Source organism: Vulpes lagopus, chromosome 16 (genome assembly GCF_018345385.1).
Source record: "Vulpes lagopus strain Blue_001 chromosome 16, ASM1834538v1, whole genome shotgun sequence".
NCBI lineage: Eukaryota > Metazoa > Chordata > Mammalia > Carnivora > Canidae > Vulpes > Vulpes lagopus.
In genome coordinates, this window is record NC_054839.1 from 57,137,738 (window position 1) to 57,155,275 (window position 17,538).

Sequence of the window (17,538 nt, forward strand, 5' to 3'; positions counted from 1 at the left end):
TGTAGTTAGCTTGATTCTCTACTCCAAGAGCAGAAATGACTGTGGCTGCAGTGAGCCTTCTGGCAGGTTCCATAGGGTAGAATTTTGGAGCTGTTGGTTTTCCTTACCCGTGGCTCGTAAGCAAAGCAGACCTGTAACTGACCACTAACTAGTTGGTTTCCGTTCCGTGTGGTTGCATTTTGGGGTATGTGGACCAAAATAGTCAACACTGAAAACATCATAATTATTGTTATTATTATAATCAATCATTACCAATAATAATAACAATGTATGTTGCTTTGTAATTTGTTATCTGTTTGCGGTTCCATTTCCCCCATTCGTCCGCCGTAGACCCCACTGGCACTCCCTGTAGCCCGCCCAACTGTACTTGGCTACTTTCTCTTTCTCCTAAGCTAAAGCCCCAGCCTCAGCCTCAGCCTGATGGCTAATCTGGGGCTTTTAAAGACTTTCCTATTAGTAACATATAGTGATTTCTTAAAAAAAATAAATAAAATGATTTCTTAGGGAGACAGAAGCCCAATCCACTCAGAATTTGGGGGTAAGTTGGTAAGTTTATCATCATTGTGGTAAACGGAAGTGGACAGAAATTACATTATAAAAATTTTTTCTTCTGTATTTTCTAATATGCCAGGGATAAAGTAACTACAGACTGTCATGAAATACTGCTTATGAGTATCTGAAGGAATCACACTGCATCGTAATCCTACTCAGTGTTGGAGTTAGGTCTTGGACCGTCGAGAAAGGCTTAGTCTCCCTCCCTCCTTCCTATCTTCCTCTTTTTCCCCTTATCTTTCCTTCCTTCCCTTCCTCCTTCTTTCCTTCCCTCCTTCCTTTCCCTCCCCCCCTCTATCTTTTAGCTTATTAAGGTTCAAAGGTGAGGGGTTAGTGGTGCCATTCTTAATCTTATTTGAAGACAAGGAGAGAACTGCATAAGCATCATTATGTCAGAACTATATCCATAAAGAAAAGCTTATAAATTCCTGTTTATAAAAGGAGTGTAATCTTTGTATGACGGACTAAATGTCTTTGTGATCAATCCAGACGTCTTTCAACGCTGTTAATCTGTGTGTCTGTATTGCATGTGTACGTTTTAATATTGCATCTACGTTCTTGGTGTCAAATATTTGTGCAAATTCTCATACACAAACTATTATTAATGGTTTGACTCCATCACAGGCTAATAAGATTTCCATGCGCGAATCAAAACTATCATACCAAGTTCCAGAGGATAAATTATCTGTGTCTGTGCTAGAAAGCACTGATGAATTATGGCCTCATCCCCTGTGACATCTTTAAACTCATCAGATTTTTTTTTGGGGGGCTTATGGTGATACAAAACGAAATGGAAATGTCCTTAGCCGAGTGTTGTGAGTAAAGGTTGGCTAATTACAATTTTCTCTTAAGGTAGGGAAGAGAAAATTAAATTACCATAATATGCAGAGAAAAATTTTTCATCATTTCTGAATTATGCCCCTAGCGAAGTGCCCCTTGCACTAATCAGCCATTGGTAATTTTGGAGAAGATTGTGTTACGGGGAATGAATAACCTTTTTTTGCCAGGGTCCCATTTGCCCGTGCTTAGTAAGACATATATTACTTAGGCTACCTTTGGGATTTCTTTTTAAGATTTGAGGTGAGATTGCAGTTTTGCATCGTGTGTAACGTGCACGTGTGGTTGTGTGCACGCTTGTGTGTGTGTGTGTGTGTGTACACATATATCCATCCCCATGGATACTCCAGTAGCATTTTACTGGTGACTAGTGTTACTTTAAGCTTTGTGCTACCAAAGTCTGTTGGTTAGGTAGCAATTGAACTTCTTAATGAGACATGTTAAAGGAAGGAAGGAATATTCTAGTGGAAAATTAGAAATTGCCCTTGGAAGGCGATTGGCAAATCATCCCGTACACTCGAGGGAACTTAGTTTCATCTCACAGAATGCATGATTGGAAATGAGGAGCTCTTTTAATCAGGGAATAGCATAGTGAGCCGGGGGAGGGGGAAAAACGACCCTCTTCTCCCTCAGATAAGCTTCTTTCCCTACTGAAGGGGATTGTGTTTTAACGTGTATGTGCAATTAATTATTTGCACTACAAAAGCAATTCTCCCACAAGCCTACGCGCATAAATTCTCCATTTACGATCAGACTGGTACCTAGAAAAGCAGAGAACCGATACCGTTAGGTTTTCTTAATTGCATCACACTTAATATTTGGGTAACAAAATAGGCCTTGATTACCCAGCCCCAAATATAGTTAATTCCTTTGTAACCTTTCCCGCTTTCTTCTCCATCCCTTACTTACCTACTCACATACCCTCGTAAGTCCCAGAGATCTTGAGATCTGTATCTTATAAGCTAGATGCTGACAATGATGAATCGTCCTGTAGAGACTGAAGAGTCACAGCCGTGCTCTAAGCTCTGGGTTTCTTGTCCTTTGTAATAGGATCACTGTTCGAGACCACCAGGCTTCAGCGTCAGCGTCCGCCCCTTATGTGATTTCTGCACGTTCCTACACGTGCAATGTATTTGCTGAACAGATTCAGTTAAATTTTTACAAAAAAAGTCACCTGAAGGGATGGAAGCAATTTTTAAATGGTTCCAGTGGTCATAGTTTATTCCATTTTCATTAGAAGTCCCCCTGGACACCGTCACGGCCGTATGCCTCGGGTCCGTCAAGGCTCTGGATGCGTCTTGCCCTTTGGTAGAGAGGTTCTGGTGCGGCTCACCTGGAAATGAGCCTCCTTCCCTTGGCCGCATCCAGAATTACAGACGGTGTAAGCAGCCGGTCAGTGCCTTCACAGAAGGTTGGCATATGGGGACAGGGGAGGCAAATCCAGACCCCTGGGTGTTGTTTGTGACGTTGCGTAAGGCTGGATGGACACCCTTGGCTCCCTACGTGCAGGGGAACAGACAGGACTTGGGACAGCAGCTGCTACTGATGGAAGGACGATGAGATCACAGGAAGAAGTTAGCGATAGGGATCTGGAGCAGTTCTGTTGGGGTGACCGGAGACTTACATGCCGTCAGCCGAGAGGGATTTGGGGTGAGGTAGAGGTTTGCTAATGAGATAGAGGTTTGCCTCAAGGAGATGTCCTTAAAGATGAACCAGAAGCAGCACTTGTGGGCAAGCTTCTTTCTCAGTGGAGGGGATGACGTTCCTTCCCATAGTTATTTCAGTGGAGATCATTTTCCTCCCCACTGCCCATTTCTGGTGCATTGGGGGGGGGGGTCTTGGTTTTGGTTTGGGGGACCAGTCCCTCAACTAAAGGGACACAAACAGAGTGACTATAACCCAGAAGGAGAAGGGCAAGTGGGTGAAGGGGACCTGTGAGTAGAGGGAGGGAATGCACAAGGTGGGGAGTCAGTCATCCCTTCCTGTGCTGTTAACTGGTTTTGAGGCCGACTCCTTAAAATTGGGGGTCAATATTTTATTGCCACGCTCCGAGGAAACCGCAGTCCAGGGCGGTTAAATAATTTCCTAAGCTCACGCTCCCAGCTGGTAGCTGCAGAGGTGGCGTTGGAACCCGGCTCTCTGTGACCCAGTTCCCCGCCCTGCAAACTGCAGGTGTTGGACTTTAAGCAGTAAATTCAGGCCACGTTCTTCAGAGCCCTGGAGTCTTTCAAATGGCCCGCACAGCAGGTGAGGCAAAGCCAAGGGGGAGGCTACAGACCATTCCCGCCCTCTCGCACCTGCCAGAGCAGTGGCTCCTTCGTCCAGAGCAGATATTGGCTTCCCAGCTCACATTTTCTTTGGGGGGAAAAAAGTATCCTGTGGCTAAACATGGCTTGAAAGTCATCAGGGTACTAAGATTCTCCGAGCTGTAAGATTCCGTGAAAGCTCCCCTGTATCCTGCAGCTGCACAGTTGCTTCCCTTGCTTCGGGGTAGAGGAGTGAACCACAGGCGCATCATGGTGCCTTGGAGAACCTGGGATTGTGCGAGGGTGCCAGCGCCCTGCAGAGCCCCTGCGGGTACTGATGCCAGGGGTCAGACTGTGCAAAGCCGCCTTTGACGTCTGGCGCAAGCATCAACTTGATCTTGAAGACAGGCCGACCCTTGGTGGGCTTTCGAACACCTGAGGATGATGTTCTTTGTGTCCCCCGAGAACCTGACTTCAGTCACAGTCACGAGGCTGTTAATGGACACACTGAGGCTTCTTTTCTTGGCCTCTAAACTTGTCATAGAAGATTCATGGTTGGCTGTGGGGGGTTTCCAAATTGATCCAAATTTAGGGTAGTTTGGGGCTCTTACTAGTGTTGTCGCAGGTCAACAGAAACCTCCGATTTATGAATCATTAAAAGTATTCGAAAATAGATATTTTTTTGGTTCACCAGGGAAATTTTTCTACTCTGTTTTCATTAAGTAGCCTTGGCCTCAGACCTCTGTAAGGAGCAAGGTCCTTAACCTAAGAGACAGGCCGTCTTTAGAGGAGGAGGGAACTTACAGGAAATGCGTTTTGTGCCCTTCATAGTCCTTACTGTCTGCAGAGGGACAACAGAGAAGAGGATGAAGGGCAGCAGCTCCAGGACAGGTTGGCGGTTCCGGGCCCCCACCTGCCCTCCTGGGACTGGAGGGTATCCCTCGGCTTCTGCATGGGCCAAATGCAATTAAAAGTAAAATCCTGGAGTATGTTCGGATTCTAACAGATGTAGTGGGTCATGTTGATGTTATTTATGGCTGAGTCTTCTTTTTAATACTTTTCATATTTGCCTTTTCTGTTTTTTTTAATTTATTTTTTTATGATGAGATACAGTGTCTGAAGGTAACAGTAGTCACTTCCCTACTGTTGCTGAGGGTTTAAGGAAATTTGTAACTAATTTGATTTTTTTTTCTTTATTGACATACATTCCGTAAATTGAAGCTACTCTTTTTCGTTGTTGTTTTAACCTTGAGAACGGGAGAAACGAGTTCTCCCTCTTTGAACTTTATGTCTGTCTTCTTCCCCCTAATCAGTAACTTGAGCATCAATTTAAGTCATAACTAGTAAAAGCTTTTGGGGGATGGGATGAGATTATTATTACAAAGCTTATTGTAATTTTCTGTTCATACTGGTTAATTCTGAGGCCAAAGAACCAGAGGTGCAGATGGACACATTTATCATTTTAATTAACAGCAATTTTTAAATTCATAATGTATTAAGAAGGGTCCATCTCTGGTGTGTAAAATCAGGCACCCTTCTTCCAGGTGGTTTGTGTTTATCACTGAGAATGTAAAACTCCTTTCCCGCCGCGTGTCTCCTGCTGGCAGGGTCTCTGAGGTCAGCAGTCCAGCAGCCTTTCATCCGAGCATTGTTGAGAATAAACGTTTTAGAAGCAGCATCTTCAGTTACAGTTCTAGGTAAAGTGGCTCACTGATAAAATAGTTACCCTGTAAGTCCATAAAATTGATAGAAATTCTCATATATTTGGAGAAAATTCTGGAAGCCCTGCATTACCCCACTCCCATCAGATTATGACCTCGTCTGTCAGCCCTTTAAAGGTTCAGAATGGCTGTCAACATCCCTGAGCTTTGTTATCTGAGATTTTAAAAAATACTTTGTAAGTATTTTTGTAAGGTATTGTCACCTTAAAAATCAAAATATTTAAATACATTGAATATATTCTAAATCTCCTAGAATTTAGACTGCGTGACCCTCAGAACATTTATAAACCAGACCTTTTCCCTGACCTGTCTACGATTCTGTTTGGGGGAGCTGGGCCAGTCTTGAACCCAGAAAGCTTCGTCACACATTCTCGTGTTGACTCTAAGAGAAAGTGGTCGTTCACCTCTCGGGGTTGTGAATTCTGTTCTGCGTGGTGGGGATTAGTGGCCACACTTGCCTGTGAGGACTCTGCGTGTATTAACTGGGTTTACTTTACTTTTTTTTTTTTTAAGATTTTATTTATTTATTTATTCATGAAAGACAGAGAGAGAGAAAGAGAGAGGCAGAGACACAGGCAGAGGGAGAAGCAGACTCCCTGCAGGGAGCCCGATGCAGGACTCGATCCAAGGGCTCCAGCATCATGTCCTGGGCCGAAGGCAGGTCCTAAACTGCTGAGCCACCAGGGATCCCCTTAACTGGGTTTTTCAAATGCCCTACCGTAATTACCGATGCCCTGTAATACCGAGTGAAATTTTGCCCCTTTAAATTTTCTTCCTCAAAAAAAAAAAAAATTTTTAAATAAATAAGTTTTCTTCCTCTTCAGCATTTTCCTATTTTAATTTTAGGATAAGAAATGTATAATCTCTTAAGTCCCCCTCATTACGACTGTGGTTTGGTAGGCACAAGGGGCAGAAAATCCGTTCCTCCCAGGGGTTTCAGCCCTGCTTCCTAGCCCAGCGTCCCTGCAGGGGCTGCTCTGATGGCTGTGGGCTGTGGGCCGCGGGACAGGTCAGCGCGCAAGTCTCAGAGGGCCCCCTGCACCCCGCACTCCCCTGTTACGGAGATTTCAGCTTTTACCTACCAGACAATCCTAGTTAGACCCACGCCTTTCCCTTTAGAGGCCATGATTCAGTCTAAACCAACCACCATGGACTGTGGGTCTGGGCCCTCCCCCACTTGAATCTGAATAAAGCCCAGAATCTGTGGCGTCCTGCAGTTAATTCCAGGAGGAGGAGGATGGTCTGTGCTGGCTCCCCCGTGCCAGAAGTGTGCTCCTGAAGAACTGCAGGGACAACCCGACCCCAGTTCTTTGGTGGGGAGCAGCCCACACATTTCCATAGGGTTCCAGCAGGTGTATTCAGAGAGACACCGGAGCTGGAATGATTTGCTTTTAACATGGAAATAGCCACTTTTGTGGAAATCACTTTTCGGTTTGTGGCTGCCTCCTGTCTTCTGTCTGCTTTGCTCAGATTTCACTGGTTAAAGCACAACATTGCAATAGAGAATTCTTATTGCAATAGAAACCTCTTTCCTTAGATGTTTCCCCACCTGCTGATGCTCGATCAGCGTCTCTCCCCCAGTGAAATCAGATCCGTGTGTAGCTGTTTCCATTCTCAGGAAAATAACGGTGGTAGCTTGATTCCTCCAAACCCACTGAGAGAAGACGCATGATCTGAACAGATAGGACATGACTCAGGATCTTTAAAAAGTCTTAAGAGCAGCATCTCTGCCTTCATAAATTAACGTAAGAGTAGGATGTTTTTGCTCTTAGGCACCCCGCTTGGTACCGTAATATTCCTATTTATCCGAGGGCACCGAGCTAGCTTCAGGGGATAAAGCAAGTCAGCGTCTCTACCTTAGACTCAGCGGCTCTGGGATTTGCCTCTGCTTAGCAATGAGGCTAAAATAAGGGGCAAAACTGTAGCAAAGTATGTTGTAAAATACACATTGCACGTGTGTTAGATGCTTCGCCAAATTCGAACTAAAGCTGCATTTATGAAATAGAAATATAAATTAAATGATCACTTAATCCTATTAATTAGGATTAAATTATAATCTCCAGTAACGTTACGCTGGGGTCATTTCAAGTTCAGGAGCCCAGTGTATGAGGAGGCCGTTGGCTTCCTGACGGCAGCAGATACTGAGAGGCCGACCCAGAAGACCTGTGCCCCCAACACACCTGTTCAGAGGTGAAGGCATTTATGTAACAGCCCCACGCGGGCGTCTCACGTTTTACCCCAACCGCACGTCCAAGTTAGGAGACCCCCCCCCTCTAGACTTTGGGCTCCCGTGTGGCTACAGGTGCACGAAATGCAGGGGCCTCTGTGGCACGTGCGGGGACGTGTTCGCAGCCAGCATTCCCCAGGGCTTATGAGCCACCCTAACCCGGAGATGGCTTAGGTGACCTTTCAGGGAGGGGCACTTTGGTGCCCTCGGTGTTGAGGCTGAAGAATGCGTGGAGGGCGGTGAGGACAGGTGGGGGCCCGCCCTGGGGTTTCCCATCTTTCCCATAGGTCGTGTCCTGAGTGCCCCTAGTGCAAAAAGAGGTGCTGACTTTCATGCCATCGGTGAGCTTGGGCTGCCCTTCACCGGGCACACTGTTCGGGCACCAGGCGGGGCCTGGAGGGTACAAGGTGGCACCGGACCCAGGGGCTGCACCCCACTCCTACAGCGGCGGGTGAGGCAGTCGCTGACGGTGCGTGGACATAAGGGGTGGCTCTTGCCATTTGCTAGGAGGCAAAAAAAAAAAAAAGTGTGCATCTTTGCAGCTGCTCCTCGGCGGATGTTAACCGTGTGCACTGTCTCTTTCTGTCCCGATGGCTGTCCCCGGACTAGGCCGACCTGTGCTCTCCGTGTGACGTCCTGCAGTTGGACTTCCGTCACATTCGAAAGACTGTTGGCGCTCTGCTGGCACTTGGGGACAAAGCCCCACGACCGAGCTCTGCCCTCCGCTCCAGGGACCTTCTGAGCTTCTGTCTTGTCCATATTCTCTTTGTCATTCTGGCCTTGGCCACTTACCGCTGGAGCGTTCTGGCCGCCTAGCGTCTGCACGCGCCCCCCGATCCATCTCGGGGACCCCCACCCCCCGCCCCCAGTGGCCCATTAGCAGGCTCTCGGGCCGGCCACCAGGTGCCAGGCCCAGGCTTCCTCCCTCCCTCCCACTGGCCCGGGGGGAGCCGAAGAGGGTTCCAGAACAGGAGCAGAGGGGCTCTATCAGCGCATGGAGAATGTTTGGATGAACATTCAAACTTCAATAAGACGTGCAATATGGCAATTTTACTGGGGGTTTTAACCCTATCTAAGATGTGATTGCTTGCTGGGGCTTAGCAACAGGGTCCAGGTCACACTTAGCACTAATTAAATACTTGATTGAATAAATGCAATACCAAACAAAATGCATTCAAATGCTTTCTAAAAAAAAAAATCAATTTTAAAGGCCTTTCTATTCAGGCTAATGACAAACACAGTAAGGGCAGATATGCTAGTTTAACATTATCGGCTGATTTTATACAGCACTGACATCTTTTAGTCCACAAGTATATTATTACATGATAGAGAACATCTAATACAACCATTTCTACAGAACTAGGAAATACATTTCTAAGAAAGAAAGATTTTGCAGACCCCATCTTTTACACCCAACCCCAACAGTCTATCCAGCACTTGGCCGTCGAGGCGTAGGAGGGCTGGCTGGCGGAGGAGCTCCGAGGCTGGCATGGGGCCCCCAGTTCGGCCCATAATTGTAAGAATCCCCTGATGGACAAGCTGAAAGAGCCCATCGCGACTGCCTGCCCGGCTGGCCATGCGGCTGGATTCCTGCCTGCTTCCTGCAGCCGGGGCTGGGAGGGTGGCTCCCCTCCACCCTGAGGGAGCCCCTCTGCCCTACAGCATGACCCCCCCCAGCTGTGCAGTGGGCCACAAGGGATCGAGGGTCCCTTGCTGTCAGAGCACCCCCGGAGGCTTCGCTTGCACGTCACCTCGCGCATATTTTTACGTTTTGCTCCTTGTTAGGTCTGCCCTGAGCTCTAAGGAAAGCATGTTTCCGGAGGGGATTTCTATTTTTAAGTACAGTCATGGGTCGTTTTGGCTTTTTGGCTGCATCACATCATAACTGCAGGTCAAGAGTGTGATGGATTTGACTGTATTTGCTTTCAAATAAAGCCATGAGTCATGGAACATTCTTGGTCCTAGGACTTGGGTCACGGTGGCCGGAGCCAACAATAAGATTGGCTCTTATTTTAGAATAATGTAGTTTCCCTAACAACCTGAAATTTCCCTGGAGCCTTTGATGCCCAGTGACATTAGCAAGCTGCTCCTGTCTTGAGGAAGCTTACAGGGTCACCTAGTAACTCTGTCTGCTTTGGGAGCAAAGCGATCCGTTTGTAACTAAAAGAAAAGAGAAAAAAAAAAAACAAAACAGAAAACATTAGAATCTTGTCTTGGCCAAGACATTCCTGGTTCTGGGATGTCTCTTCCTAACGTGAGAAGGCCCTCCTCCGTGGCTCGGTTCCCCCTACGCTCCACCTTACATCCAGTTGCCAAATACTATTCATTTCTTTGCTTTGGGAGATGATTTCGTTAACTTCTTCGAGATAAGTTTCTAGCTTACTGAGATGTGAAGAGTCTACGTCGACGGCTGCTAAGAAGATAATTGTATTTTTCCGAACACTTCCACGAGCCCAGGGGGACTTGAGAATATGGAAAACCCACGTAGTCAGAAGACTGTATTCATGCATATTCTTTGTGGCTAAATCTTAGGTCAGGTTTTCTAACAGGTAATGTTCTTTAGGTGAAAGCACCTTGTTGGGTTACCTGAGCGGTTTCCCTCCTGATTCTGTGTTGACTGGGGCAAATACAGGGGGTGTGGACGTGACCTGGTTAACCTGGGCTGTGTGTAAGGAACCCACAAGATGTACTCAACTGTTGCGGGTGCCACCTTGTGCTCTTCCACCTGTAACACAATAAAGTCCCTTTGTGCAAAGTCTCACGCGCACCCTGAGCCATAAGTTGTCTTCATAAACACGTTTCGGGTGATTATTCCAGATTTTCATCAGTCCACACCGATACGCTGATTTGCACCCCACCCAGAGCAGCTCTGCGCTTCCATCTGGCTCTGCAGCGCTCTGAGGCCTCCCTTAATGATGGCCACTGTTGGGTTTTGCTTTGTTTCTTCTTTGGGAGGGGTGGGAAGAAGAAAGCAGACTCACAGGGTGGCACCTGCAAGAAAATTCTATCCATAGCAACTGGGTAGAGCAATCACGTGAGATCAGATTTAATTTTCAGTGTTGACATCATTCTTGGGCTATGTTCGTATTTCAGCTCTGGCTCAAAGGATTCTCTGGATGCACTTTCATTTCTTTTTTTTTTAATTTTTTTTTATTATTATTTATGACAGTCACACATAGAGAGAGAGAGGCAGAGACACAGGCAGAGGGAGAAGCAGGCTCCATGCAGGGAGCCCGACGTGGGATTTGATCCCAGGTCTCCAGGATCGCGCCCTGGGCCAAAGGCAGGCGCCAAACCGCTGCGCCACCCAGGGATCCCTGCACTTTCATTTCTCATGTCATTAATGTATTTGTATCCTACCGTGCTGCCCCTCTTGGGGTCTGTTGGATGGTATCTCTCTCTCTCTCTCTTTTTTTTAAATCAACCAGCAGGACACAATTAATTTAGCCCTTTGGGCACAACTTGGAATGAACTGTCTTGTCCATTGTCAGGCTGTTCATTTCTACTCAGAATATTAGGCCTCGCCATGGTTCTTCCCCGAGGTACCCACCCACCAGCTCGTGTGCCTGCGTGACGCCTGCCGGTACAGCGTGCCTGGGGTGCAGGCTGACGTGCTTGCCGTCGGAGAGCTGCTCAGGGATTTAGTTGTGTGATTGACACGTGCGCCCTGAATCTCCTTCCTCACACAAGAAACACCATTCTCCCACTACTTCCTTCCAGCGTCTGATAAAAAGAACCAACTCTTTATTCATATCCTTTCTTTGAAATAGAAGATTGGCTTTCTCCAGCTCCTCCAGTTGCTGGCAGGTCACCACTCAAGTGTCAGGATTTCCACAGTGTGTCACAGCTGATGTATGGATTGTTCCCTCTGGGTGTTTTTTTTTTTTTTTTTTTAAGATTTTATTTATTTATTCCTGAGAGACACAGAGAGAGAGGCAGAGACACAGGCAGAGGGAGACGCAGGCTCCATGCAGGGAGCCCGATGTGGGACTCGATCCCGGGACCCCAGGGTCACGACCTGAGCCGTAGGCAGATGCTCCACCGCTGAGCCCCCCAGTGCTCCTGTTCCCTCTGTTTATGGATTTGTGGTTCACACGCGGCTCACTGTTCTGGGCAAGACACTTAGGGAACGAGGCTGGTGGAGAGAAGGCCCTGCAGAACCGAACGTAAGACAGCTGAGTAGGAATCGCACCAAGGAGATAGGTAAGAAAAAAGGCGCTGGATACCCTGAAACCGCTTATTTGTGAGAACTTAAATTGCGTGCACGGTGGCTCGGGTTATCTCTCGAAAATCCATGCCGCGCTGGAAAGCCAACACACAAGGACAAAGGACGTTTCACCTTGCAGGGTAGAGTAATGGGCAGTGGAGCAAAACTTCAAGAGCCTTAAAATTTTTTTTTAATTAATTAAATTTTAATTAAATTTTAATTTTTCAAGAGCCTGAACGTGGTTTGGGATTAAGTGGAAAAAAACATTTCAATATCATTGTATTTCAAGAGATTTGGGTTTAAAATTAGGCTTCGGGTTCTGAAATCAGTTCTCAACGACCAGTCAGAGACGCAGAATATACGCTTTTTTTCCTCTTTGAGACTATCCGGGTCCAGTTCTGTGGCTTTTCAACGTGATTTCGTTTTTGCCTGTGTTCGTCTGTTCGTTCTTCAAATACTGAACGTGCGCTCTTTGAGTAAGGCTCTGTGGTACGTCTTGGGGATTAAAAAAACAAAAAAGTGACCACGATGGCGTGACCAGGTCTTCAAAACTCTTGCAGTCTGCACCAGGACTCAGCAAAATCTTCCCTGTAAAGTGCCAGGTTGTGGACACTTGAGGCTTTGGGGCCCTGCGGTCCGCGCTGCAGCTGCCCGCCGAGCTGTGAGCCGTCCGCAGGAGCCACCGATGACCTGTAAAGGGACGGACGTGGCCGTGTCCCAGGAGCCTCCCTCACGGACGCAGGCTGCCGACTGAATTGGCCTGCAGGCGGCCGTGTGGCCCCCCGGCCTGGAGACAAAACCGAGTTCAGTGTGGCTCGAGATTCTGGAAAGCCCGTGGCAGGGGATCCAGCCCTGACAGGCAACAGGTGGCCTGCGAGGCCCTCCTGGTCCTGGGATGTTAACGGCGAGGCCTGGGAGATGGGTAGGCGCGGCGGGGAGGGGTGCGGGTTAGGGACGGGGGAGAGGGCGGGGGGGGGCCATGGCGTGTTCGGGGGGAGGCTCCATGGCTGGGAGGCACAGGGACAAGCCGGCCTCTCCGTCCGCGGGAGCTGCCGCCGGCCCCGTCCCCCGCTGAGCCCGGGCGCCCAGGTGGCCCACGGGGCCCTGACGCTCTCTAACGCTAGGGCGTCGCGGGCGGTTGTGCTTGAGGGACAGTCACGTCGGTGGCAGGAGCTGGCGTTTGAGAAGCACACGGAACGGGGTGAGACGCGCTGGCCTGAATGAGGTCGGGGAACCCGGGGAGCACGGAAGGGGCACGGCCACGCGGTGATCGCCTGCCGGGACGCGGTGTCCCTTTGTCTCTAGAGACAAGCCCGATGAACCAGGTGGCCTGTCCCCGAGCCGGGCTTCTCTGGCCCCCACCTGCAGGTGCATTTGATGGCACCTCCGGGTCGGATTCCGAGGGTCAGAGGCCTCCTCCCGCCCCGGGGCCCAGGTGCTGGAGGCCGAGCCCGGCTCCGACACAGACGCGTCCACATCTCGGGCCTGGGCCTGCCGCGCGGGCCCTGAGCAAGGTCATTTAAACTGTCCGCGTCTCCGTTTTGTCGTGGCCGTAGCGCGACCACCTTGCAGGGCGTCGGACAGAAATGAGCAGCGCAGGGGAGCCCCGGGTGGCTCGGCGGTTTAGCGCAGCCTTCGGCCCAGGGCATGATCCTGGAGTCCCGGGATCGAGTCCCGTGTCGGGCCCCTGCGTGGAGCCTGCTTCTCCCTCTGCCCGTGTCTCTGCCTCTGCCTCTCTCCCTCTCTCTGTGTCTATCATAAATAAATAAATCTTAAAAAAAAAAAAAAAAAAGAGCAACGCAGATCTGCAGCATTGGCCCCAAGCTCGTGGGGCGGGGGTGGGGGGGGGGGCGCTGAATCCTCCTGAGGCAGCCCGTAGTGTTGACGGCCGCCGGCCTTTCCCAGGCCGGTGCGTGGCTGTGACCAGAGGCGGGTGCGTGGGGACCCGAAGCCCCGTCCCCGCGTGACATGCCACTCTGTGACTCTGTGCCAGAAGGTGCCGGGAGAGGGAGCACGGACGGTGCCACCTTCTCAGGGAAGGCCACGGGTGACAGGCATGAGCCCGGCGAGGGCAGGCCGAGGTGGCCCGTCCCCGGCGACCCGGCTGTGCGGCTGCAGCCCGTGGGTCACGTCCCCGCGCCGCCGTGGCACGCGCAGCACCTGCCCCGGAGTCAGGAGCAGCAGCAGCGGAAGGCCCTCGGGACGCCCCGGACACCGGCCTGCGAGAGCGGTGGCCCCGGCCAGCTGGGTCTTCGCGCCCCCCCGCCCCTGAGCCCCTGAGCCGGCCCTGCCCATGGGACCCGCACGGTCACGGTCCTCAGGGAGACGGTCGCATCGCACGCGGGGCTTCGTTTAGGGCGTCGGCCCCATGGAAGGCGCGTTGTGCGCAGAGGTTGGCCCCGTGGAACGTGAGCTCCTGACTCAGGAGCGCTCGGGCTAAACATGAGCAAGCGCCGCGGAAAGGAGCAAAGGGTCCCTCGGGCCGCCTGGGGCCTTGCCTCGTCCTTTCCAGGTTCCGTTTGCGGGCCTCGCCCGGGGTTCGTCCGGCTTTTCTGCATCATTTATGGAACTCCCGCGTCGTGCAAAACCCTTTGTGATCTGATGCAGATACTTTTTTGGAGTCTGTTTATTTTTGAACTAATGTGGGTTCCTGGACACATGGCTTTGAACCGTAAGGCGATCCATCGTTTTTATCTTTTGTGATTTTTATCTTTTTGTTTTTTTTTTTAAGCTCAGAAAATTCTCCATTTACTTCTACAGGAAAAGGCTAGACTAGTTATCTCGTTTTTTAATTTTTATTTATTTTTATTTGGTTACGATAGACAGAGAGAGAGAGAGAGGCAGAGACACAGGCAGAGGGAGAAGCAGGCTCCATGCACCGGGAGCCCGACGTGGGATTCGATCCCGGGTCTCCAGGATCATGCCCTGGGCCAAAGGCAGGCGCTAAACCGCTGCGCCACCCAGGGATCCCCCTATCTCGGTTTTATTAGGAGAGATATATTTAAAAAAAAAAAAACATTTGATTCTTTAATTCATTTGAAATTGCTTTTAGCATATGGCGTACATAGAAGACTTTCTTATTTTTTATTTATTTTTTTACCCCTGAGTAATGCCTAGTAGCGGGAGCTTAGCCATAATAGTGGCCATTTGTAATTTCCTGCAAAGCCAGATGTCACCTTGGGTGCTGTGGAGATCATAAGAATGAGGTAAACATACCCCTGCCCTGTGGGACCAGCCTCAGCAATGACGTGCCAGATTGAGGTGCTTTCACAAGCCCATGACAGAGGGTCCCAGGAAAGGGTCTACCCTGGTGTCTGGCTGTGGCATGCCCATCCCGGCCTAGGACACGGCCCAGGACTCCCAGCTCAGCCTCCCATCCTTTCTCGGGTTGACATGTGGCCGCTAAATTGGTGTAAACCCGAATGCCCACCCAATACGCCATTGACAAGACAATCCTATCACGTGAAATGATGATTAAAATTGTCCTACGTCGACATGTGGCCATTTCTTACACCTGGTGCCAGGTACTGTCTGAGATGCTCTGAACTTCCCACGAGTTAGGGAAGGAGGAAGGATAGTGGTACGAAGGCAACTAAGCGTGTAGGAAAGCACCATTTTCAGCGGGCGGTTCAGGGTGCTGGAGATGTCATGGTGTGTCCTTGGAAGACCCAAGAGCACAGTGCCTGTGCCTGAGCTCTGCTCGGAGGAAGCGGGAAGATCTGGTCCCTCAAGCAGGAGTCGCATGAGATGAAGCAGAACTGGCCAAGACCCTGATCGGCCACCACGGGGGGCGGGGGCGGGGGGTTGGTGTTGGTTTGATTTTCTGCCTTGACTTGTATGTACCGGCCGTTTCCCAAGAGCAAAAACACAACATGACAAAGTAACAGGACCTTTGTGTCTTTGACAGTTTTATGAAAGAGTCCTAAAAGAGAGACTGTTGAAGGCCGTGGTTAAAATCACTTACTTACAAGGCCGTTCGTAAGCCACGAAGAAAGGATACCAGTCCCGCAGCGCACCTCCATGTCAGAGATCACAGCTAATAAAATCAAGGTTTATGGTCGGTAGAATGGCGCACGGTCCGCATAACCGCGTACATCAGTTCCTTTAAAATGTGTGAGAGGCTGTTTGCAATTTTGCTTTATGAGAACGTAAAACACTGTAATGTTGGTGCTTGATTTCCACCTGACTATATAGCTCAGTTATTTAGCATAAAAGTTTTTTTTTAAATCTTTATTTATGATAGACATAGAAAGAGAGAGAGAGAGAGGCAGAGACACAGACACAGGCAGAGGGAGAAGCAGGCTCCATGCAGGGAGCCCGATGTGGGACTCGATCCCGGGTCTCCAGGATCACGCCCTGGGCCAAAGGCAGGCGCCAAACCGCTGAGCCACTCAGGGATCCCCGATGTTTTGTTTTTTTTTTTAATGTTTAGATCGATTGCATATTTCAAGATGATTGGGAAACTTTCTGGAACAACCCCCCCCCACACACACTTGGGCAAAAGTGTTATTTTCTCTGCAAACACAGAAAAGGTCTTTGCCGGTGGGTCGAAGGCAAACAAGCAAGGGGGGAAGCGCCATCTGGGGTGATCAGACGGGCGCGTAGGTCGGAGCTCAGCTTAGCTCCCGCCAGTGGCGTCTTCTAAGACTTTATGGTTACGTTTTGGTCATCGAAACATTGACATCGCTGTGTTCTTCTCCCTTTTAGGAGAAACTGTGCCTCCCCCATCACATCCTTGAAGAGAAAGGCCTGGTCAAGGTGGGCATCACCGTTCAAGCGTTGCTGGACGTAGCGGTCACGAAGGCTCTGTTCACATGAAGCCAGCTGCTCTCCTCTGGGTCGGTTCGGACTCCCCTCTCATCAGAGACCCTGCACTCTGCTCTCAGCACCTGCTCCCCTAGCCTCCCGCCCACTGCCTGTCAGGTCCCTGGCTCTAGATGCATTGGAGGGAGGACGTGAGGGGACATGCTTCTGCCTTTCAGAACTGGCCTCCAGTGTTAAGATAGGAGAGATACGTACCTGGAAGCCAGGGAGGGAGCTGTCTGTGAAACTGAGCAGCACATCAATGCCTTTTACAACCTCCTCCATCCCTTCCGCGCTCACCTACTGCCATTACCAAAACACCAAGCACAACCGTTTTTTGCAACAAGATGCATTTGTTTTACTCAAACCAAACTTGTTGGGTATTTAGTGGGGGGAGGGGGACTCCATCAGGTTTTTCACCACCAAATTTTTCAAGACGTTTCTTGAGACCATTGCCTTTTAAAAAACTATTTTCGACATACAAAAATATTTATATGAATATTATTTATTAGTGAGTTCTTATTCATCCTTTGGATGCAAATTGTAAATTAGGAAACTATTTTATTACTGCTTTTTTGTGGTTAAACACTTTATTTTAATATTATAAATACTGAATTATTTTCTATCCTCTTTGGTGTGCAGTAGTTCTAGGTCTCAGTAATCATGTTTTCTGGTGTATGTGACTCCGCAAAAAAAAAAAAATGCCAAAAATAGGTGCTTCTGTGATAAGAACTATTTTCTGGGGAGGCATTATTTACACTTTGGTTTATGGAACATTGGTTTTATTTATATTTCTGCATTCCATCCAGTTTCCTACATTCCAGCAGCCCTGTTGTCCTCTCATATAATGAACTGACTGAAATCAAGAGAGCACCCCAAAGTTATTTGTAAATAGCTGTGATGGAAAAAAAAAAAGGCACATTAAACTTGAAGACGAAATGTGAA

General features: G+C 49.1%; 1 protein-coding gene across 4 annotated transcripts in view; it reads left to right on the top strand.

Annotated features, from left to right (window-relative positions):
* LRCH1 (leucine rich repeats and calponin homology domain containing 1) overlaps positions 1-17,538 on the top strand; it is a 199,694-nt gene extending 182,156 nt beyond the window's left edge. For 3 of the 4 annotated variants that reach the window (XM_041731341.1, XM_041731340.1, XM_041731344.1), the window contains one exon: positions 8,193-8,819. In XM_041731341.1, coding sequence (XP_041587275.1) covers positions 8,193-8,399 — 207 coding nt within the window. In that variant the 3' untranslated portion in view covers positions 8,400-8,819. Of the gene's footprint in view, positions 1-8,192; positions 8,820-16,497 lie in introns of those variants that run through there. The other variant, XM_041731342.1, reaches the window with a different exon arrangement.